A 23,956-nucleotide genomic window follows, 5' to 3' on the forward strand; every position below is an offset into this window, starting at 1 on the left:
ATGTACGTCAGGTCCTAGTTATTGCAGGTTTTGATCATCTTGAAGAATGGAGTGGGGCCCCTGATCACAATACAATGTAGGCATTAAGCAGACAAGTGTGAGATCAGAATAAGTAGAGTAAGCCTGAAGTCTAGTCAATAAACAAGTTTGTTGTACGATGATGTTCCAAAAACATGGCTATGAAATCTACAAGCTCACAACACCTTGCGGTGTAATACGTTGTGAACTTATAGATCTGCTGTCGTATGATGGCCTATCAATTTTGCTTCTGTCGGTTCTGTCACCACTGCCATTCTAGAAGGAGTTTACAGAGCAAGCAATAATGCAACGACAGTTGCAAGACAGCAGTAGCGCTTGTCTAACATCTTTAACATTATCTAAAACCCCTCATTTTGACTGGTGTTGACTGGAGCCATATTAGCCAAGTGATGGCTCGGGAGCTTGATTGATATGGTGATGCACTATACAATGTTTGTGTTATTGAGGTCTGTGTTGTCTGGCGGCTTGTAAAACATTGTTTGGTTTAAACCTGAAAAGGTTCCACACACTGGTTCCTCTTCGTCGTCGCACATTTAATAAATTTCTCTAATTGAAAACTGTCATACGCTCACATCGTTTTCTTTGCAGGCTAATGTTTTCTTAACAACAACTAATGTCTAATGTTTCTGTCCTTCTGACTCCTGCTCGTCTGACAGTGCAGTGTCGGTTTCTGTTAGTGATGCACGATTATATCGGTAACGTATCAAAATCGTCCGATATCGGCCGTAGATTGCCATATCGCTATCGAACCGATCTCAAAATAAACCCCGATTATTTTCACCGATATTGATGACCCAATAATAATGTGACCGTCAATGGCTTTTGTACTCGCAGAGCAGCCAGTCTGCCTGTCTCTGTCTCTTTAAGAGTCAGCTGTGGCCCCTCCTTCCACCCTCCTTCACACACACTCTGCCTGGTGTCTCACAGAGCAGCAGGCTGCTGCATCGGTGGAGAGAGAGAGAGAGAGAGAGAGAGAAGCGAACACTAACTAGTCAAACAGCAAACAAACTCTTAACGTCCATAGTTTATACCCAGAACAGTCAGAGAGGGTTTCTTGTACCTCTTAAATTAGATTAGAGTAGTGATACTGCGGAGGATATCTATTCAACACGAATGTGTATATTGCCTCGTTATTTAACATCAAAGTAGCAAGCACTCCTTACTCGGGTGCAACTTGGAATGTGTTCTGTAGTGTTGGAAGCAATTGCTGCTGCCTAACGCTATGGACCAGAGCTGCCGTGCCTAGTAAAGAGCCTAGTCTGCGCCCGAATAGATTTTTTTCACTTTCAACTTTCACCAGCAAAACAAAAAATTACAATTAAAAAAAATCAGCAATGAGCTCGGTATAATATATCGGTATTGGCCAATATGACCCTGCATAATTTCATAATCGCGCATACCTAGTTTCTATAGCAACGGGGTCAGCGGTACGAGTGCTGTGAATGAGGAAGAGAGACGGGCGAGATGAGTTGTATGCCAACATGGTTGTTTTCCGTTGATGTTGAATTAATAGCGTGTTTAAGTATTAGTGACATGGCAACTGGGCAGCAAATAATTTAGAATTGCCTTAATTTAGAAATTAGATTGCATTTGGTTCAAGATCTGCATCCCTCCCATGATTAATCGTGTAGCCCTACTATCAACATTGAACTCATGTATCTGGGTTAACCACATTTTTAAACATTTTCAAAATGTATTTAAACAACACAACATATCACATTGCTTGTAGATGGGCTATTTCTTCAAAGTATATATGGCTTAAGTTAATGCTGGGCTCCCCTGTCTGTCTGTCTGTGTGTGTCTGTGTGTGTGTCTGTCAGCCTGATGATGAACCGGACCCAGAGGAGAGAGATCACTTCCTACAACAACTCTACAAGTTCATGGAGGACAGAGGTGAGACTAACTGCTCTCTGTGTGTGTGTGTGTGTGTGTGTGTGTCTATACTTGTGAGGACCAAATGCCCCCACTAGTATAGTAAAATGTAAGAATTTCTTTCCTGGTCCTCACAAGATAAATGGTTTCATCGTTAAAAAAAGATTTTTAGAGAGAGTTTGGAGTTTGGTTTGGAGGCCTACATGAATTTATACTTAGTTGCGTGCTAGTGTTGAGCCCCAAAAATAGATCTACAAGCTCTGCTAGATCTGCTATTTTCGGCCTCACGGTTAGGGTTAAAATGGCACAAAAAAAAGACCCGTCCTTAAATGTTCACAAGTATAGGAATCCAAATGTGTGTGAGAGAGAGACATAATGGTCCATAGCTGTGTGAATATAACCACCTTCCTTTTGTTGTTTTCATTGATTAAACATTGTTGGTTAATGTGTTGCTATGCTCATGTGTTTTCAGGTACTCCTATCAATAAACCTCCAGTGTTGGGCTACAAAGACCTGAACCTCTTCAAACTGTTCAGACTGGTCTATCAGCTGGGAGGCTGTCGGAACGTTAGTATACCGTCTGTCTGTCTGTCTGTCTGTCTGTCTGTCTGTCTGTCTGTCTGTCTGTCTGTCTGTCTGTCTGCCAGCCAAAAAGCCTGTATTTATGCTTCTTTTCGACTACAAGAACTAAGCGAACCAATATGAGGTTCTCAGAACCTAATATTGGCCCTGCTCAGGAGGTGGTACTAATGTGAGTTAGTTGGAACCCAGAACTCGGCAGAAAAGAGGCGCTCGGGCGGCGCAGTGGTAAAGTCCCTGCCCACCACCACAGACGACGCGGGTTCGAATCCACCGTGGTGCATCCGGCTTTGTCCAGCGCGCCGTCTACATTAACACAATTGGCCCGTGTTTGGGGGAGGGAGCCGGGCGCGGAGGGTGATAATAGTCATTGCACGTACTCCTACGGGCTGGGGGGTCATCTGTCAGCGGGGAGTGTTGGGTGGGAGGAGTCGGACGAAGGCTCTACGTCCTCCTGGTGGGGGCTCCTCACTGGCAGGTGAGTCAGTAGGATACACAGAACACAGAAATGTGTGTGCGAAGGAATCAATTGGCATAACGACTAAATTGGGGACAAAAAATATAGTTGACTACTCTAAATTTAAAGAAAAGAAAAAAAAGAAAACGGCAGAAAAATTGCTGGTTTACAAGCTGGTAGATCAGCTATTTTTAAGTAGTTTTATTTATGAAGTAACTCCCTGCTTCTGGTTATAATGGAAAACATACAAACCATCACTGAACTTCAACGGGTGCTGGAAAGTTCCAGGTTATGGAAAGTTCTGGTAGTTGAAAAGAGCCATAACTTACTTTTTTAGTTACTTAGTTGCGCGCTAGTGTCACGCAGTGAAAATTGCTGTGTCACGTGCCGCTTTGTGAGCTTTTTAAAATATTTATAGCTATTTTCAGTGTGCGGCACAGGTGCGCAACTAAAGATCCTTGCACGCCAGGGGGTGTGAATAATTTTCCCGCTGAATTGGGCGCTACTGATTGTGAAAGTGCGATCCCTTTGTGCATAAAATAATTCCTTGCATTTCAATGGGGCTTGGCACTGGTCCAGGCTATTGGACCATTGGTTCCCAAGGCTACTTACTTATGGTCCAGTGCTCGGGCCTTAATAATAATAATGATGATGTGTTTCAGATTGAGAGTGGTACCGTATGGAAGCAGGTCTACATGGATCTGGGAATTCCTGTTCTCAACTCGGCTGCTTCATACAATGTTAAGACTGCTTATAAAAAGTATGTAACTCACACACACACACACACACACATGCACACACACAATGTTGAGACTGCTTTTAAGAAGTATCAATAACCCACTCGCACGTTAAAGGAGTAGTTCACCCCAAAAATTACTTATTTTCTATCAATTGCACAACCCATGAAGCTTTGAATTCATGGATATTTTTTAGTTTTTGTCGCATTCCTAAGCCAATAATCTGTTTCCGTCTTCTACCGGCTAATGTATCCGGTAGGAGACACAAAGTAGATTCTTTGTGTCTCCTATCGGAAATACACCCGGTCATCAAATTATTGGCTTAGGAATGCGACAAAAACAAAAAAATCTCCATAAATTCAAATCTCCATGGGGTGACTAATCGATAGAAAAAAAGTCATTTTGGGGCTGAACTATCCCTATAAGAACTGAATTAGAGCTCTTCACAGGTGCAAAACGACGGCCCCAAACGCAATGAATTTTCCTTGCCAAAGATCAGATCGGTTCTGAGATATTACTGGACCGGCCCGACTGTTGGGCATTATATGGACCTGGACTACTCCATAATGGAATGTAGCTGCTATGTAGCAGCCTACAATAAGAGACGATAAATTAAATGGCATTTAATGATCGTTTGCCTTTCATGCGCTCTCTCAGCTCACTGAACTGAATAAAACACTGACTCAAACCTGTACGGGTCTCTGACATTTTCAGTTTGTGTGGACCCTTGAAGAACTCTAGTATGAAACACACACATACTCTCTCTCTCTCTCTGTTTAGACTCCTTATGAGAATTATGAATTACGCTGTTATTCATATTATATGATTTTGTTTAACTTTGTGTATTAGGTACCTTGCTGGATTTGAGGAGTACTGTCGTTCAGCCTCCATCACATTCAGAACTATCCATCACAATAAGCCCCGCCTCCTTCCCTCACTGACAAATCAGAAGCCTGCATGGGTGGAACCCAAAGACCCTCCACCAATCAAAACGGAGCCTGTAGATGACAAGCCCAGGGAGGAGGTGGAGTCGGAGAGTGAGAGTGAAAAGGAGGAGGAGCCTAAGGACAGACACACCTCTCCCAGGGTGAGTGGGCAGGGCTTCCAACCCAGAGTTGTACATTATCAATGAATTAAAGCCGCACTATGTAACTTTCCTGTTCTACCTCGGATTTGAACCGGGATCTACAAGCTCACAACACGTTGCATCACCCCTAGATAGATACATAGACCTTTTGTTGGTCCCTCTGGGGAAATTCCGTCGCCAGTGTTGTGAGCTTGTAGATCTGCTGTTTTTGCTATAGAAGTATATAGGGCTTAAGTGGATCAAGTTCAACTTCAATGTCAGATCACAGGTTTACAGGTGGAGCAAAGGTGAAAGCAAATGGGTGGTTGGGTCTATCATTAGCTAGTTTTCAGGAAGGGGGAAAGGAATAGAGATTGATACTTCTGCCTTGTTTTCCTTGTTTCCGTTCTTATATATAATATATACATGCATCGTGAAAAGAAAATGACAATAAAATGAGGCGGTTAAAATAGCAGCAGATATTGTAACGGATACACTGTATACATAAGGTGCACAGTTTACAGAACTAGTCTGTTAATAAATGTCTAAATTATTTCTCTCGCTGCCAACCTTATTTTTCTGTTTTTGCTTCGTTATTGATGTCTCTCTATGTTCCCTACCCCTCTCTCTCTCTCTCTCTCTCTCTCTCTCTCTCTCCGTCTGTGCAGAGTGCGCGGAGGTGTCAGCTGAAGACCGAATCTCCACCTGTGTCCTCCAGAGAGCGACAGACGGAGGAGAGACAGATGGAGGGGGGAGAGGAGACCAGCGGAGAGGAGAGGGGGCCTCCTCCCATCAGGAGGCGCAGCAACAGACGCATGGAGGAGTCGGAGTCCGAAGAGGACGACGACGAACAGGAGGATGACGAGGCAGAGAGGAGGCGAGGAGGAGAGAGGTGAGGAGAAGATGAAATGGATGCGTACTCTTTCCTCAGTGTTTGATCTAGGCCAGTGATTCTCAACTTTATTCCATTTCAAGGGCCCCAGGTTTGGGATGCGTTAGGCCAGGGACCCCCATTTGAGATGAGTTTTTATCTCTGGTAACTCAATCTGCACCGTAAAAACCTCACACTGAGCACGATGGCTATAAGGATTATACGAGCGTCAGTGCCATTTGCCAGGCCCTTATACGAGACTTTCTGTAATCGGTGGGACAAGCGCGCTGCCCAGCTGTGTCAGAGCCCGCATGGAAGGAGGTAGGGGGAGAGAGAGAGAGATCTCCATCTTCAGTGGTACACTGGTGCTGAAGACTTATGAATAGAATAGGATATATGGATAATCTTGCTGATTTATTAATTATGAGGAGGTGAGATAGTTGTACCTGAGCCCTGAGGTAATGCCAGCTAGCCTGCAGCTAATCCTCATCTCCGTTAATAGCAGAACCTACCGTGCTTGGTGAGTGAGACCGAGTGCGTCCCAGATGCCCTATGAATTTTGAATGGCTGTCAATGTAATTATCGTTCAAAAATCGCTCGGGAGTGATCCAAACGATATCATCCAAGACCATTAGTTGTGGTGTGGACGCTGCCATCCATGTGAATTAGAAAGATTTTTTTTTAAATTACATAGTTATCGTCATTGTTTATCGTTCTTGGTGTGAATGGCACTTTAGTGTTCCTCAGGGTCCGTTTGGTTCCATTTATAATGACATGCCCAGAATCGGGACACCATACCAGTGGTTAAAGTTGTCAAAAGGTTGTGTATTATAAATGTATTCTGGACATTTTCCCCTCCACATTCTGTCAAATCCAGCACATTCACCAACAGAATAGTGTGTAGTGTTGGTTTTATATTGTACCATGTGTAAGCTATTATGGATATATGATGCTAAAATAACCACCAACTATATTTCTACTGTACATTTTAATGTAAGACCCCCACGGGTTGTAAATCCATTTGTAGATCGACTATTTTGGGCATAGGAGGGGCCTTGCTGTAGAACCCTCGGGAATCCATGCAACAGATTTAGTGGTAAAGTCCAATTCCCTTGAACCAATTGATTTACAAATATATATATATACAAACTAATGTAAGCAGCTCCTTTGAAAACAAACAAAAAGAAAAAGGTATTTCGATGATAAATTGAACGCGTCATCAAATAATACAGAAACATGGAAAACTTTAAATCAGTTATTGCAAAGAAATTGGGGTCCAGGGATCCCCAGGGGTCCTTCAGGGGGTCCCCAGCCAAATGATTGATTGTTGGGAACCAAACGGGGGTCCGTGGGCTAATAAGTGTCAATTTGGGGGTCCTTGACATGAAAAAGTTTTAGAACCACTGCTTTAGAAATTACATCCAAGTTTGTTGAATTCTTTGTTAATGTGTGTGTTTCTCTGGGGGGGGGGGGGGGTTTAAATGTAAGTCACCTTTGTTATATAGATGGCTGTTATTTTCCATTAGTTCTTTATTATGATCCGACACCTTTGACGTTCTAAATAACTTAACTCCACTTCATAGAGGAGAGTCCCTAACCTAAGCTCAGCCTGCCACCTGCTGGAAGAACAAGGAAGTTCTTCCAGCAGGTGCTCCCTGTATCACTTGAAGTTGTAAAGATAATCTTAACCTCTTGAGCCCTAGCATCCCTATTCTGGGCCTAATATTTGCCATAAATAGCCAATCTACAAACTCACAACTTCTCGCGACTTGTAGATTTTAATATTTGCCGAAAATATTTTGATTTTTCAACCACAATCAAGAATTTGTTCTCTATGTATGGAGGGTTTATTATCAGCACCATGACATGGGGAAATCAGTGTGACTCTTGGTGAAAGAGGTGAGATGATCTGTAATTGACCCACAAATGCACATTTGAAACTACTGATGTTCCTAGAAACTGAAAGGTTGCAGAGATCATCCTGAAAGGTTGCAAAGATCATCCCTATTTTCAAGTGCTCCTATACAAACCACCGTCCTATTTCAATGCTGACATGTTTTTCAAAGATTCCCCAAAAGCTGGTACCGGTACATAAGAGAATACTCCAATATCTAAGTGTGTGTGTGTGTGTGTGTGTGTGTGTGTGTGTGTGCGCTGTATGTGTAGTGATGGTGAGGATGATGATTCCATAACGGGGACGAAGGTGCGAGTGAAGTATGGTCGGGGTAAGACCCAGAAGATCTATGAAGCCAACATCAAGAAAACCCAGACGGACGAAGGGGACATACTCTACCTGGTTCATTACTATGGATGGAACGTTAGGTACCTGCTTGTCTGTCTGTCTGGATAGATTACATGTTAACTGTCTGCTTAACCCATTCAAACTGGGAAAGCATCTGTGTATATATCCATATTTTATACTTTGGCTATTTAAAAAATAGCAGATCTACAAGCTCCTAGCACTCTGTGCCGCGCTATGAGCTTGTAGATCTGCTATTTGCCTCTGGGGGTCCCTGGAACAAAATATTTTCCAAATGTTCGCTTTAAAAAATATATATTCAAAGATGTGCACACATTTTCAAGATTTTTCAAAAATAGCCAAAGAAATCTAAAGATTACACGGATGCGTTCCCGGTCTTAATGGGTTAATAACCAGCCAAATGCTATAATAACGCTGTTTAGTCTTATTTTGTTTAAATCGCGTTTGAAAACTCACTTTATTTATTTTTTATTGTGTATTGTTTTGCTCTTAGTTTTTCAGTATATGTTTTGTTACTGACTGTACAGCACTCTGTTGTTTTAAATGCTTTATAAATAAAGTTGATTGGATTAGTGGAACCCTGTATTAATATATACCTATCATTTGTAACAACAGTTAACAAATGGCACTTCAACCCATTAAAACCGGGAAAGCGTCTGTAATTACAAACTTAAACCATATTTTATTCTTTCAAAATTATTTTAAATTTTTTTGAAAATGTGTGCAAATCTTTGAATATATATATATTTTTTGCTTCTGGGGTTCCCTGGAACAAAAAAAAATTGAGATGGGGGTCTGCGACCAAATACGTATAATTGTGGGGGTCTTTGACATGAAAAGGTTTGAGCACCACTGATCAGAAAACTGTTTAATGTTTAGAAGACATTTGTAGAATCTGCCTCAGGTCTTAATGGGTTAACAGTTTAATGAAAGGAGATAAATGAAATCATGGTTTCACAAAATAACTGTGTGTGTGTGTGTGTAGGTATGATGAGTGGGTGAAGGCTGATAGGATCATCTGGCCAGTGGAAAAGGGAACAACAAAAAAGAGGAGCAGGAAGAAAGTCAAGGTGAGAAAATGGAAGCTAAAACGGAGGACACCACTGCAGGGTGGTGAAACTGCTTTTATAGGCTGCTTGGGCATGGAGAGATTTACTAGCCTGGCATGGCCAGACTAATCACTGCGTAGATATCTGCAGAGGACAATTTTCTTTTTTCAATGGCAGATTTGTCTGGAACCAGGCTAGAGATCTACTAGCCTGGTAAACCCTCCCTCCGGAAAACTCATTTGTAATTTATTTCAGGAGTGAGTCTGGCATGATCGCCCATTCTGCAATATTGGCTGTCGGCTGGAGTTGGGCGGGAGTAATACCGTTGACTGACAACCCCTTCAGCCAATGATCGTTGTTCCCCTCCAGCTAATCAGCAGTGCATTTTTACCACCTCCAGACTAATGTGACGCAACAGGACTTTTGAGACGGCCATGCCCAAAATAGGTTGCCTTATTCGGATACATGCGTGTCACTGCCCGCCCCTGCCGGTTCTCTGAATTTTTATTTTTAAATAGGCTCTGTCATGATTAATTGACCACATATATGAAGTTAAACAACTAAATTCTATCCAAGCGATATCTTAAAAGTAAATTCCGTGGTGCAAAAAATAAGTTTGAGAGCGTTTTAAAACCGAAAGTAAAAAGTTTAACTGCCCACAGAAAACAATGGCGGCTCGTTCCATTTTTGTCGGCTGCACTCGGTTCCATTCGGGCTCACTCGAACTCGCCACCTGATTGGCCAACTTGCACTGTCAATCACAGAACGATGAGCGACGACGCTAATAGGCTCGTCCATTTGGTGAACGGGCTAGAAACGCCCAGACAAGCCTTCAGGCCAGACTCCTTCCTGAAATCAAATGGAAATGAGATTTTCCGGAGGGAGGGGCTTTTCCAGGCTAGAGATCTACTGCTGTATAGGAGAGATCTACCATTTACTGCCTGATAGGAGATATCTATCATCTACTGCTTTATAGGCTGCTAGGGCATGGAGAGATATACTGCTTTATAGGAGTGATCTACCATTTACCACTATCCGCTCATGTTGCTAACCCACCCGCTCTGCTCCCCCCTGCTCCGTCGCTCACCTTGATTTGCGCACCTCTCGCTCCACGCTCCGCTCAATCCCGTCTGCTGAGCAGCAGATAAAAAAAGAAACACTTTCCCTTTTGCCACAAATGTGTCCCCGTCAGTGTAAAGAGCCTCAATGGACAGCTAGGCCTACTATTGCAAAAGACGCCATCTAAGTTTCCTTTTTATGTAGGCATTGTCTTTTTTAATAAGACGGACACTATTAAATCATGTGGGTTAATAATTAATCCCCAGCTTCGAGAGAGGGACTCGAAACGCGAGTGTGGTTCGTTCAGCCAAAATCTGTCACTTGTCACACGTTTCAAATCGTATCCTTTGACTGGCTGGTGATATAATTTAACTGACACAAGTTATTTATAAACATGCTGGATTACGGAGACATTTGAATTAAATCTTGGTCAGGGACGTGCGCTGTGCACTTCTGGAGGATGTCTTTGTGTCAGTCCGTGCGACCGTAGTGGCTTGGACCTCGCTTGGATCAGCGGAGCTAACATATTATACTTTAAGTTCCTATTTACAGCAGCAGCATCACGATGAAAACTCACTTTTCAAGGTTTTAAAGAAGAAATATCATAACCTTTTGTTTTTACATACAGGTATATACATGTACTAGATATTTATATGAATATTTTTTTTTAATCTTAGTGTTTGCCAATTATTTGGGGGCCCACGTGCAATACCTCGCCGCCCACCAGGCCACAGGTTGAGAACCAGCGACTCGTGTTATACTACCCTTTTGAATCAGAAAGACTTCCGTGTTACGCAGAAGTCTTGCAACCTCTGTTGACGCCGGCATCTGTCCCGTGTAGAATAAAGAGGAAGGCGGAGACAAGGAGGAGGAGCCCCTAGCCTCCAAGGCGGGATCTGTGAAGAGGGGCCGTCCCCAGGTCAGGACCACGCCCACCACGGCGGCCAATCGTAGCGTTTCCAAGACGCCCAGCAGCGAGGGCCACAGCAGCAGCAGCCGGCCTCACTCCTCCCACATGGCCAACGGCGACAGTAAGACATGATGTCACACCTTGTATCTCCATGTTTTAAACTTTGTATGGTTTTTATTTTTCATAAATTAAATCCTCTACTCTGTTGTAGAAGTGTCACACAAAAGTAGTAGAAATTAGCCGAACCATAAATAGACGTGTTGTTGTGAGTTTGTAGATCTTCTTTTTTTTTTCTTCGCCACGAAACATTTTAAAATGAAAGTGTCAGTCTGTAGGTTTTTATGAATATTTAACCAATGAAAAGTATTAAACAAGCGCTTGTGACTAAATAACTGCATTGGATCCATTGGAACACGGGTTCTTTTCTGAAAAATAACTGTTTGGACATCTGCCCGACAGTGGTGATATGATATATGTCACAACCTATATTAACCCATTAAATAACTGCCAGGGGTATTTTCATATTTTTTTTTAGCCAGTGCCAGAGTTTTTCATTGAAAAAAATTAAGTACTCAGGAGCCGAGATACAGAATTTTTAAGTTTTAAGTTAACAAGGAAGTGGATAGGAGTCTAGATATTTGAACAATCATATCTCCTTAACACATTCCATGCCAGACGTTAATCTCATAATGTACTCACCAGTGCCAACGTGTTATTGTTGTTTTTTTGTTTTTTTCACGTCGCCATAGATCTTGTTAAAATCCTTAAGATTGAGCCGTGCACTGTCTGTTTACATCCGCGAGATCTCACTGAATCTACCAGTGAAAACCACATGTCAAACGGAGCTCCATGGTTGTAGTTAGAGCGGATTACGTTAAACAGTGATATGCGAGGAGAAAAAACTACAGGAAGAGAATTGAGTTTCAGTTTCGTCTGTAGAACGAGGGCCGACGTGATCGGCAAAACCGGATCCCAAATAATTCTGTTTCCGGTCTTCAAACCGGAACCGGAAATGGATCAAAAAATTCCGAAAGTGCACCTGGGGGGGGATCGGTTCGCGTAGATCTACGCGATTGGCACGCTGCGGCTTTAAATAGGTTCGCGTAGATCTACGGGGGGCCCATGTTGACACGACACTTGCGAGGCGTTGCATGTGAGCTTGTATATCGGCAATTTTTGCTATTTTGGAAATTACAGATATGGACAGTTTTGACCATAGTACATTATTAACTTTGATTATTGCTTCCGGGTACTGTCGGTAATTTCTTTGTATATTTAAGACATTTGTCATATCTGCCTTGTACAATGTTTGTTTTGCCACTCTTAAAAGGCAAACAGAAATTTATGTTCCAATATTAAATGCCAAAAACACAATTAAATTGTAATTACTGGTATGACAATCATCAACTAAAACAAAATTGATGAGCCTTACAGGCTGGGATGGATGGCTAATATTCAAACTGTTTTCTCTCAGGCACTCCAAGAAGACGAACACGAAGGACATCTGGGATGTACGACTCAGACAGAGCCTCAAACGGTAATTAATTGAGCCTGTATTGCATGGAATCTGTCTTGTCGTGTGTATATGAAGTCACCTTGAAATATGTCTGTAATGTCTCTCACCTGTCACTGTCTATATAGATCGTTAACTAGAGGTGCAACAGTTTATTGAACTAATAGATTTTTTTTGTTATATATAAAACACGCTTCTTGATGATTCAATGAATCAAAAAAGTATCCAATAGAATAAATGCTAAGAAGATCAAGTGTTGCGGCCCCATAATGAACCTGTGTGTGTGTGTGTGTGTGTGTGTGTGTATATGTAGAGTCTAACTCGTCAGACAGTGACCCAGAGGACTCCAGTGAGGACAGAACGTCCACATGTCTTCAGCAGGAGGACGAGGAGGACGAGGAGGAGGACAGGAGCAGGAAGACGAGTGATGCTGCGCGCACTCCTCCTAACAGCGGAACCATGGAAACCACATGTCAGCCCACCGCCAGCCCACCCTGTGCCGGCGCGCCCCGGGAGCGGCCCGACAAACCCCTCGCCCAACCCGAGAGGAGGGAGCCCGTCAAAGGGGAGGAGCCGGCGGCGGGGGCGTGTCCGTTGACGCCGGACAGAGGCATCGGTGAAGTTTCGCCGATTGGAGACGTGCGAAACAAAGCGTCCCCCGAGCAGACGACCCCGGCTCGGCCGGACGCCTCTCCTGCTGCTCGGCGCGACGCCCCCGACAGACCCCAGAACAGCTCCTCCTCTCCGCTGTCACACGACGGCAAACCCGCCCCGCCCCTCCCCTCGCCCAGGGTCAAGGGGCGTAGGTCAAACGTGAGAGAGGCGGGCTGTGAAACGCCACCGAGAAACGCCACCTGCGTCTCTGCCTCTATTGCCGTGACACCCGCCGCTCCGCCCAGCCCCTCCCCCACCCCCACCGCTAGCCCCGCCCCCGTCACCGCCACTAACCCCGCCCCCGTCGCAACCACTAGCCCCTCCTCCATCGTCGCCACCACCACCACCACGTGCTCCGCCTCCGTCGCCAGCGCTAGCCCCTCCGCCGCCGCCACTAGTCCCGCCTCTGTCGCTGTCGCTAGCCCCTCCTCCACAGCCACTAGCCCCACCTCCGTCGCTTCCGCCACTACGGCCAACCACACGGGCTCGCTGCTCTGCAGTCCTCCTTCAGGAGGAGGTGCGAAGCGGCAGGAGGAGCCCATGGTGGTTCTGCACTGCCTCCCGCCTCAGCACCGCCTCCCTCCAGAGGCCCCGCCCACCTCGCACGACTCTGACACGGACTCCGCACCGGAGGAGGACGAGAGGAGCGCCGGAGGAGGAGCCACAGGTAGGCCTGTTGAAATTATTACAGAATCGCCCGATCACGGTTATTATTTTTGCATATAATTGCATCTTTGCATAATCATCAATAGGCTCTATCCAAGACCAAAAACTAGAAAAAAGGGTAGTTAATACCCTCACAAAAACATGTAGTAATCCTGGTCACTATACCGCCTCCCCCATGACAGCCGGGGCGCCTGATGGAGGGGAAGGGAACTGGTTGGAATAACGTGTTCCTTCCACGCGCTACGTCCAACCAGGGAAACTCCCCCCTGTCAGGTGACAAGAAGGTCAGTTGGCTCTCATGCCTGAAGGAAGCATGAGCTCGGCCCTGGCCTCCCTACTGTGGGGTGACTGGTGTAGGGCTGGTGTAGTGCCCAGGATCACTTAGGAAATTGGCACCGGGTGAAAAAAAATGGGTTACAAAAATCGCGGGATAAAAAAAAAAACTAAAAAAAACTAGAAAAAAGACATAACCTCTCTGGTTTACTTCCTGTATCTGTGTAAAGTAGGTGGTCGCCTTTTTGAGGAGACCAGAAGCAGGTTGGAGTGACGTCTACTAATTCCAATGAGAGAGTGAATGTGAAAACAGCATCTGAACCATTCTTCAGCTTCATGGTCACTGAACTAAATTTTGGACCCGATCGTCACAAGACACACAATATTCCCAAGATTTAAATTCTAAAATGGGTTTTTCAGAGAGACAAATCAGGAGAAAACCCAGCAACTCACTAGGAGGGGATCTAGCACCAGCAAACGTATGACGTTGGCGAGATTTGCCGTCAGACGCCGGCACCCACTTACAGCTTATTTTCAGTCATTTCTTTGAATATTTAAGTTATTTGTCAGGTCTGTCCTGTGCAGTTTGTTTAAAAATGCTCAATGCTATTTTATATTAAAATGTTCAATGCCAAAAACACAATTATTTCTTCGCCAATTAACCGCCAACCCACATGTCATGATATAGGAGGACTAGGAGGAGAGACTGGAGGAGTCACGGGGGGAGCAGTAGTGAAGCGCAAAGCCACGGAGCAGAGAACTCCTGACAAGAAAGTACGTCTGGAGTCCAGGACCGCTTCCGCGGGACCGCCAACCCCCAAGATGGCCGCCGTCTCGCCTAAAACATCCGTGTCCTCGCCTAAAACGCTTCCGTCGCCCGCCAGGAGGTCCGACTCGGAGAGGAGGAGCGAGGGGTCGAGGAGAGGGAAGGAGCACACGTCCCCGGCTGCTGCTGCTCCTCCTTCAGAGGAGGAGGAGGAGGAGGAGGTGAAAATGGAGATGCCCTGCCTCTCTCCGGAGATCTCCTCCTCCCAGCAGCGCCTCCCGGTCCCCGCCACGCAGCCGCACCACCAGGCCCAGCAGGTACGCCTGTCGCAATTATCATAGAAACTGATCAGAAATAGTGGAAATAGCACATCTACAAGCAGATACTAGGCTATTTCCACTATTTTTGAAAAAGGTATTGAAAAAACTTTACGTGACCTATTCTGGCCATGGCACACAGGGCCATATTTTCGCCGGTGCCTTACCCATTACCCATTATCCATAAACTTCTTTGCCATTTTTTACTATTTTTAAACATTTTCAAATAGTTCAACTCTACACACGTTGTGAGCTTGTAGATTGGCTATTTGAGCTATTTGAAAATGTTTTCAAAAATAGTAAATAATGGCAAAGACGTTTAGGGATAATGGGTAAGGCACCGGCGAAAATAGGGCCCACTATGTTTTTTCCTTATTGGTACCGGTCATTTCTTGGTATATTTAACACATTCACTGCCAGTGGTTTTCTAAAACAGGCTGTAGCTTCTGCCAGCATTTTTAAGCAATTCTGACTAATCTTTCAAGAACCACAGAATATTTATCTCCAGTATGATCGATCCCCTGATGGTTGCTAATCACGGAGGGTTACACTGTGCTTCCGTTAAAAAAATAATGTCATCGCGACCTCCCGTTCGCTTGTTATACCCAGTTGAAAATAGCATGTTTTGCCAAAAATACATAGTAAAACACAGGAGCCGAGATACAGAATATTTCCCAAATGGAAAAAAAAGAGAGATATCTCTGTCAATGGCGGCGAACGGGTGGATTTTAAATGACGGAGATCTCCGTCAATGGCAGGGAATGTGTTAAGTTGTGTGCAATGTTTTTCTTTAAAAAGCTTAAAAGCAGGGTCCCCACGGTCATGAAATTCCTGGAAATATTTTGAAATTAGAAAACACTTTTTCCAGTCCTGGAAAAGGTTTGGAATGTATCAAGGGTCCTGGAAAAACATTTGGCTATGCATTGTTTTTGGCTATTGATTTAACAAAAGTATTTTTTTGCCGAACGGGCTGCGTGATTGCAGCCTAATGCATACTGGACGTGACAAAAATAACAGATCTACAAGCTCACCACGTGAACGTGCTGCAGCGTGATGCGTAGTTAGTTAGTAAATTTGGCACGAAATTTTGAATGGAATTATACCATTCTATGCTTTATTTTTGCTACACTGCCTGTCTTTGGGCTTTGCACATAGGAGTAAGAGACTCATTATTGCGCTGAATGATTGTTATATAGGCCTGGAAATTGGGTTAAATATTCTGGAAAAGTTTTGGAAATTAATTGGTAAAAATGTGTGGGAACCCTGTAAAAGGCAAACAAATGTTTTATTTATATGTTCCGATGTTCAATGCCAAAAACTGAATTTAATCGTTAATCTCAGTTATTTACGACACAACAGTTAATCGTCAAGTAAAAAGTTCATGACCGTTACAACCCTCCAGCAGGGCCCCACGCCGGAGGAGCTGATGCCCCAGATAGGCCCCGAGGCGCTGGTCTGCCACGAAGTGGACCTGGACGACCTGGACGACAAGGAGAAACCCAACCTCCTCCTGATGATGAGGGAGACGCTGCCGCCCCACCCGCACCTCCTCCACGCGCAGGCCTCCTCCGCACAGCCGCAGAGCAGAGCCTTCCCCCAGACCATGCCCCCCGGCTCCACCCACAGCCAGGAGGAGGACGAGGAGGAGGAGGAGGAGGACGAGGAGGAGGAGGGAGGAGCCAGCGGCAGGGAGGCCCAGGAGGGCCTGGTCGACCACGAGCCGGGTCACGTGTCCTCGTCCAACTCCTCCCTGTCGTTACAGGACACAAAGGACCGAGGTGAGAGCACAGCACGGACAAAAACTTCAAAGCTGTGTTGATTTTGTTGACTAAAACTGTGATGAAAAGTGTTCGTTGACCAAATTTTTTTACTGACGAAAACTAAATAAAAAATAAGCTATGATGACTAAGACTAAATATATTGACGATTTTGTCAACAAATAAAAACTAGAGAGGAGATCCAGTAGAACTAAAAGACAAGTAATCATGGGTGCGCGCGGGTGTCACGGACCGAAAATACAGAAACGAGCTTGTAGATCAACTATTTTTGGCAAGTCAAAATCATTTCGATGCCATCACGGCTCACCAGAAATATTTTAGTCGACTAAATCAACTGTAGATTTAGTCGACTAAAACTAGACGAACCGTTTTCAGATGATTAAAATATGACTAAAACAACACAGAATTCTATTCAAAAGACTATAATGAAAACTAAATCAAAGTTTGCTGTCAAAATCAACACCGTTTCAAAGGAGTACTTATCTCAACCGTGGGGATGCTGGGGTTTCATGATTCCCATTCTGCTTATCAATTTCCGGTTCTTATCGATTCCCCATTTAGGTTCCATAATGGTTAAAAATAAGAGGTCAACTGTTTAGATGACAAACATGTTTTCATTCTTGTAAGCGTTAAGTGTTTTCAAATCTTTGAATATGTAGTTTTTTAAAGCGAACATTTTTCTCAAATATTCACTTCTGGGGGTCCCTGGCACAAAAAAAAATCCAATGGAGGTCCGTGGCCAAATTTATATAAATTTAGGGGTCCTTGGCATGAAATGTTTGAGAACCACTGGTCTAGGTCTCCAGGACCACTACAGTATGTGGTCTAATGTGACTGGTTGAACTCAACAGGTCAGAAGAGGTTGATGGATGGGAATACAAGCCCCTCCGCCAAAAAACACAAACGCAACCAAAAACGAGCGAGCACAGCCAACAAGACGGACAAGAATGGAGCAGGTAAGAGTGTGTGTTTGTGTGTGTGTGTGTGTGTGCGCGCGCATGTGTGATGGCATGGATTTTGGGAGAGACTGAGACCTTCTTGACCAGCAGTGATGTTTCTGTTTTTATGCAATTGCCTTCTGTAAGCACTTTGAGATTTCATGTAAATGTAAAGTGCGTTATAAATAAAATCCATTATTATTATTATTATTATTATTATTATTATTCTTTCTCTCAGCTGGTGCACGATCACATAGCTTCACTATCAGTTGAGTTCCAGCGTTACGTCCCAACCAGCAAAGACCAACGAAGTTCTGGAACAAGGAACAACTATTTGCTGTTACAAACACAATTCTCAAAAGTCTTAATTGAAAAATAAAATAAGAAACTAATTCAGATAACAAGGCAACACTATCACATGTTCCCATTATTTAAGTACAACGATATATACATTGTGGCTTACTAATTAATAGTCCTACATATGTGATTGGTTATTTCAATCAAGCAGCAAGCTCCCACCCGCGTATTGACTACATAAAAGGTGCAAAAAAGGTTGGGGACCCACTAAAGTTTAGAACCAGCTAATGAACCAGCTAATGAACTGGTAGAATATAAAACCAGCAGTAAACCAGAGTTTAGGCAAAGGATAATCAGGTTGAGCAGGTCATTGTTGTGAAATAAACCCAGGGGTAATACATTTAATTGCTTATGTTAATGAAAGTAGTCCCATTCATTTATGCCAGGTGCGTCCAGTGCAACTCGGTCGCCTCGGAAAACAACGAAAAGTGTTGATAAAATAGAATCAATATTTAGCAATGTTTAGCTGTAAATGACATTTTGTGTTTGTTTACATAGCATGTTTGATAACTTTAATCCTCTATATCCCCTTTCATATCAAATCTCTCTAATGTTGCCCCCAGAATGGGGATGCTAGGGGTCCAAGTGGTTAACCAACTAGTGGAATAGAAACCAGAAGTAATGTGCACTAATGCGCTGGTTGCTTATCTTCCATAAATTGTGTGCAGGTCACAGTAGCGACAGTGAAGACCAGGCGTCCAAACTGAGCCCAGTCAAGCACAGCCTTCCTAAAGGTCCCAGGCTGACCCCGGGTCTGGAGTCCTACAGAGACAAAACTGGATTCTCCTCTTCACAGCGCACGTATAAATGGACCTTCCAACTCAGTGAGAAAATGCACTCACACACACTCACACACACACAGACACGGACACGTACACGTACAACGCACTGTTATCAGTCTGGACGAAGCCATTAACTAGAGTGATGGGAATAATGACAACTGTCTGAGTTTGTTTTTTAGGCCCATGTATCGGCCATTATTTGACTCGTTTGATTTTTGGCAATTATGCAGCCGATGTGTCCAGATTTTGTACTATTGTCAGCCTGGCGTCCCTTAATTTGGGCATGTTAATTTAGCTCTCCATTTTATGTGTGAGGCCTAACGGGTTTGGCCACCGACACTGTGCTTTTCTCCATCCCGGCCGGCAGCTGTAGATTACTGGCCCGGTTGACTGTGAGTAGGACCTCCCCGCTCGGTGATGTCACGTCAGGAATGTACACAGGGGCCGCCCCTCCAGTGTTCATTTAACTCGGAGAGTGTACAAGTGCATGGAACCAAATGAACCCTTAACACATCGACCGCCAGAGGTTAATCTCATAATGTACTCACCAGTGCCAAGGTGTTTTTGTTGTTTTTTTGTTTTTTTTATGTCGCCATAGATCTTGTTAAAATCCTTAAGATTGAGCCGTACACGGTCTGTTTACATCCGCGACATCCCACTGTATCTCCCAGTGAAAACCACGTGTCAAACGGAGCCGCCATGTTTGAGTTCTGACCGTTTATGTTAACATGGGAAATGCGAGGATGAAAAACTACATAGGTTTACAGGGCTTTTTGTGTACGACTTAGAATGGAGGCCGACGGGAAACAAAAAACGGGATCGCACTTCCGGTCGACTTCGGGTGGTGTTACACTGAAAATGGTCCCCCTAGAAAATTGAAAAAAAAAAAAGTTTAGAAAAAGAGGAAAAAGCACCACAGCCCGTAGGCTACGGGATCGGCGCTTAACCGTTGGATTTAACGGCCCGTAGAACTACGGGCCCGGCGGTCAATGTGTTAAGGGGAGTTACAAAAACACCCAAAGCGGCTATTGTAAGAGTCACCCGCTCATTCCTACTGTACATAATTCCTGCTATTTAAATATCATTTATGAGCAGCAAAATCCGTTCCTGTGTGCCTCTACAAGGGCTTGTGTGTAGTCTTTCCTGCTGGATCTTGGTCGGTTTGAGCTGGATGAATGAAGGAGATTGGCCGTCATCGACGTCTTCTTCACGGCGGTCGCGACGCAAGCCTTTTTTCTTATTTTTTTGCAGTTGCCAATGCGCGACTGCACCTTCGGACCCAAAAATCGGGCATCTAGTTTATTAGCGCTAAGAAATGTATCATTCCGGTGACTATTTACAGTAGAAAATTATAAGGCATAAAACCTATTTTGGTCAAAGTGTGATTGTAGTTTTGCTATGTACTGGGCATCTGCAATAAACTCGTATTTGAGTATTGTATTCTTTAAAAGCGTTTATACTTGTATTCAGCCACTAACATAGAATTTGCCTTGCTATCCTTACTGGTATTATAACACAGACAAAAATATAAGCTCTACAAGCCTACAACATTGGGAACTTGTAGATTGGCTATTTTCTGCAAAGAGTTTTGGTGTGGAGGGGGTGGGGAGACCAAGTATAGACCCCTGGTGGTCTCTGGTCAATGAATTGCATAGGGTGAAGTGGTTATAATGTTCTGCCATGTATTGGCAATGGAGCACTGATGCCCCCTTGTGGTTGAACATGGCAAATGCTGACAGGCCTTTTATTTCCCCCAATGCTGGACAAGCTCATTGCTCCACCTAGTCAGATATTTGTATTATTGTAAAGCAGAGTTTTCAAACTACCAGAGAGCTCGTTGCATCTTTTTCACTCACTCTTTCGTACATGCCCATCCTACAAATTGATTAATTTCAAACAAACAACTCACAACTCGTTTAATGATTTCAACTGGTTATTGCTTTTAATGATACGCGTTTGTTGAATGAATGTTGGTACCTGCCATAACCTCGACATCATCATCCTTTTCCTTCCCGTCACCCGTGTTTTCCAGCTCGATGTAGGTTTATTGAAGACATTGCCTTCAACAAAGCTGAGTGGCATGAGCTGGGTTATTTTATCAGATCAACCAGTTTCACAGAAGTGGTGGGCAGGCTTGCGTTAATTAGACCACCTCCAGCGTAACTCTCGCCTTGGAGATTCACGTCCAGGTGTTTATATTGGATGTGATTTCTCGTTGCCCAGTTGAATTCTTAGGTGGTAATTTCACTGGACAAAAACCTGCATGCAACTTCACCATCCCTCAAATCAAAGTACTCCCAAACGTAACTCTTTTTTTTAACTGACATTGTGTCTGTAACTACACTGACTGCATTGGGAAGTGATGTGAACTCACAATGCCAGGCTGCTGACCAGCGCTGAGCAAATCTGTGTGACAGGCCTGCAATTCATGACTCGTATCCAGTAAACATTTAGTAGGGGCAGAACCGGTTTAACCGGTAAGTCGATTAACCGCGAACATGCCTATATATTTATTTAGTCACAAACTCTTAATCTATGAGTTTGAGTTTGGTGCTTTGAATTTCAGAACAACCAGAGAGCCCCTGGGGTGCGCCCAAGTGCTCTCGGAACGTACGTCTATCCGAATCGCACCCTAGAATGGGGACACTTGGGTTGAAGTGGTTAACGGCAGACTGCTCATTCCGTTTCAAGTCGTGCACCGTCTCCGTTATTCTAAGAATGTGTCGCACTTGTTTGACCCGTGGTGTCACTCTGTCACACATCTTCTGGTTGTGACTCCACAGTGTCTTGAGTTGTGGACAAAGGTTTTCTGTGCACACTCCTCTTTTATTGTGGGTTTTTTCATTCTGGGTTTCAGGGAGCCTTTTTGGAGAGGGACCAGGTGAGTTAACCCGAAAAAAACACAAACCACTAGAGGGCAGGCACCGAAACCAACACGGATAATACAACATCAACAACAAAACAAACAAAAAACGTTCTGGTCACATGATTTCTGTAGGGGTTGATGGAGGCAGTGGATTGGCTGGTGCCAGGACTACACACACACACACACACACACACACACATAACACTACATGAACAAAATACACATCTACAACACATAACAACACACACATTTAGAACACATAAACAACATACAAACATGCAATACACGCACTTAAATCATACATACAATACACACCCGTACACTGCATAATCAACATACAGAACACATAATGTGCGCTGTTTACAAACCTACAAAACACACACACACACACACACACACACACACACACACACACACACACACACACACACGTACGCATACAATACACACACCTACTGTTCTTAGATCAGATGTGATAAACTGTAATAAAAAAATGATATTCTTTCATTTGTTCCTAATTCCTTATTATTCTCCTTCTGTCTGCCTGTCTGTCTGTCCAGGTGAGTTGGACGGTCTGTCCAGTTCGGAGCGCATCGCCTATCTGCAGGACAAGCTCCAGGACATCAGGAGATACTACATGTCTCTGAAGTCTGAGGTGGCGTCCATCGACCGCCGACGCAAGAGAATGAAGAAGAAGGACAGAGAAGGTAAACCAGCAGAACCAGTGTAGCTTTGGGGATTTCCAATCGGGCATAGCAGTGGTGGCCATTTTTCGTTTCCCCCCCCATAGAGATATCCAAAAATATGTATATAGATTATTTTAAGCCTGGAACCAAGCCATCCAGGCTCCTGGTGAATCATGACCGTAACACATTTTATTCTGTGTCAATTTCTTTTCGAATATTTAATTATATTATATACTATATTTAATAAATGCCCTTTTTTAGACGTTTTCAAATATTGTTTGACACAGAATCAAAAGTTTAATGATCACGTTTCACCAGTAGCCTGGATAGCCTGGATGATGAATGGCTTTTCGATCTGTGGCACCACAACATGGTAATCACTGTTATGTGCAATAGAGCTCAATAGTTGAGTAGAGTCTCTCCGGAAGTAAAAAAAAGATCCCGCTCATATTTAGGGCCCGATTTATAAGAATAATTTCTTTGAAGAAGGTAGTCCTCACAACTGCCTGCCCAAACAAGGACGTTTGCTCTGCAAATGCATGGAAGTTACCGAATGTTAAGTGTTATCTGCCTTGTTTGAAAAAGATATGTAGGGGCGCCGAGAGCCGAGTGGTTAAGGGCGTGTAACACATGTTAACCCATTAAGACCTGGAACGCATCTGTGTCACTTTAGATTTATTTGGGCTATTCAAGCTATGAGCTTGTAGATCTGCTATTTTTTGAAAATTCTTGAAAAAAAAATATTTCGATTTAAAAAGGTAGTATTTAGAAAACATTTTTAAGAATCGCCTCAGGTCTTAATCAGTTAACTCATTCCCTGCCACTGACGTAATAAACGTAATTATTCCCGTTTACCAATGCTGCCACTGACGTAAAAAACGTAATTTGAATTTTTTTTTTTTTTTTTTTTTTTCAAATTTGACCCAAAGACCAAGGAGATATGATTTTTCGAATATCTAGACTCCCATCCACTTCCTTGTTAACTTAAAACTAAAAAAATCAGTATCTCGGCTCCTGAGTACTTTTTTTTTTTCGATATAAAATCTCTGGCAGTGGGCAAACGCGGCCAGCCAGCAATAATTATGGCAGTGAATGAGTTAAGGCTTGTAACACATGGGCTCTGATGCCCGACGGTGAGTCCCGGGTTCGATTACGGAGCCCGACGGCAGCCCTTTGCTGCATGTCACTTCCCGATTCTCTCTCCCCGTTCACAGGATGTAAAGCAGTGCTCATCTTACCTTGCCATAGGAAAAACTGTATGGTAAAGGGTATATGGCAAAGACTACAGTCCCAAACTTAAATTGAATTCCTGTATCTGTGTCACGTGGGTTTGGGAGACCAGGGGTGCGTTCGGAAACCCTCTGAGAATCTGCAGCGCTTCATCCGCTCTGAATGTCTTGAGCGTACAGCACTCTCGGAGCGCATTTCCGAACCCACAGGACCCACTTAGGAGACCATTTG

The 23,956-nt window shown here is 43.9% G+C and overlaps 1 protein-coding gene across 4 annotated transcripts in view; it reads left to right on the top strand.

Annotated features, from left to right (window-relative positions):
• arid4a (AT-rich interactive domain 4A) overlaps positions 1–23,956 on the top strand; it is a 40,680-nt gene that overhangs the window by 15,064 nt on the left and 1,660 nt on the right. Inside the window, exons 12-27 of one of the 4 annotated variants that reach the window (XM_080414746.1) lie at positions 1,860–1,932; positions 2,384–2,478; positions 3,610–3,707; positions 4,534–4,771; positions 5,419–5,642; positions 7,788–7,943; positions 8,867–8,951; positions 10,831–11,020; positions 12,374–12,436; positions 12,726–13,733; positions 14,694–15,088; positions 16,491–16,866; positions 17,718–17,822; positions 18,830–18,985; positions 21,801–21,824; positions 22,370–22,516. In XM_080414746.1, coding sequence (XP_080270872.1) covers positions 1,860–1,932; positions 2,384–2,478; positions 3,610–3,707; positions 4,534–4,771; positions 5,419–5,642; positions 7,788–7,943; positions 8,867–8,951; positions 10,831–11,020; positions 12,374–12,436; positions 12,726–13,733; positions 14,694–15,088; positions 16,491–16,866; positions 17,718–17,822; positions 18,830–18,985; positions 21,801–21,824; positions 22,370–22,516 — 3,433 coding nt within the window. The remainder of the gene's footprint in view (positions 1–1,859; positions 1,933–2,383; positions 2,479–3,609; positions 3,708–4,533; positions 4,772–5,418; positions 5,643–7,787; positions 7,944–8,866; positions 8,952–10,830; positions 11,021–12,373; positions 12,437–12,725; positions 13,734–14,693; positions 15,089–16,490; positions 16,867–17,717; positions 17,823–18,829; positions 18,986–21,800; positions 21,825–22,369; positions 22,517–23,956) is intronic. The other 3 variants (XM_080414747.1, XM_080414748.1, XM_080414749.1) reach the window with 3 other exon arrangements.

This window comes from Gymnoscopelus braueri, assembly GCF_963280865.1.
Source record: "Gymnoscopelus braueri genome assembly, chromosome: 19".
NCBI classification, from domain to species: Eukaryota; Metazoa; Chordata; class Actinopteri; order Myctophiformes; family Myctophidae; genus Gymnoscopelus; species Gymnoscopelus braueri.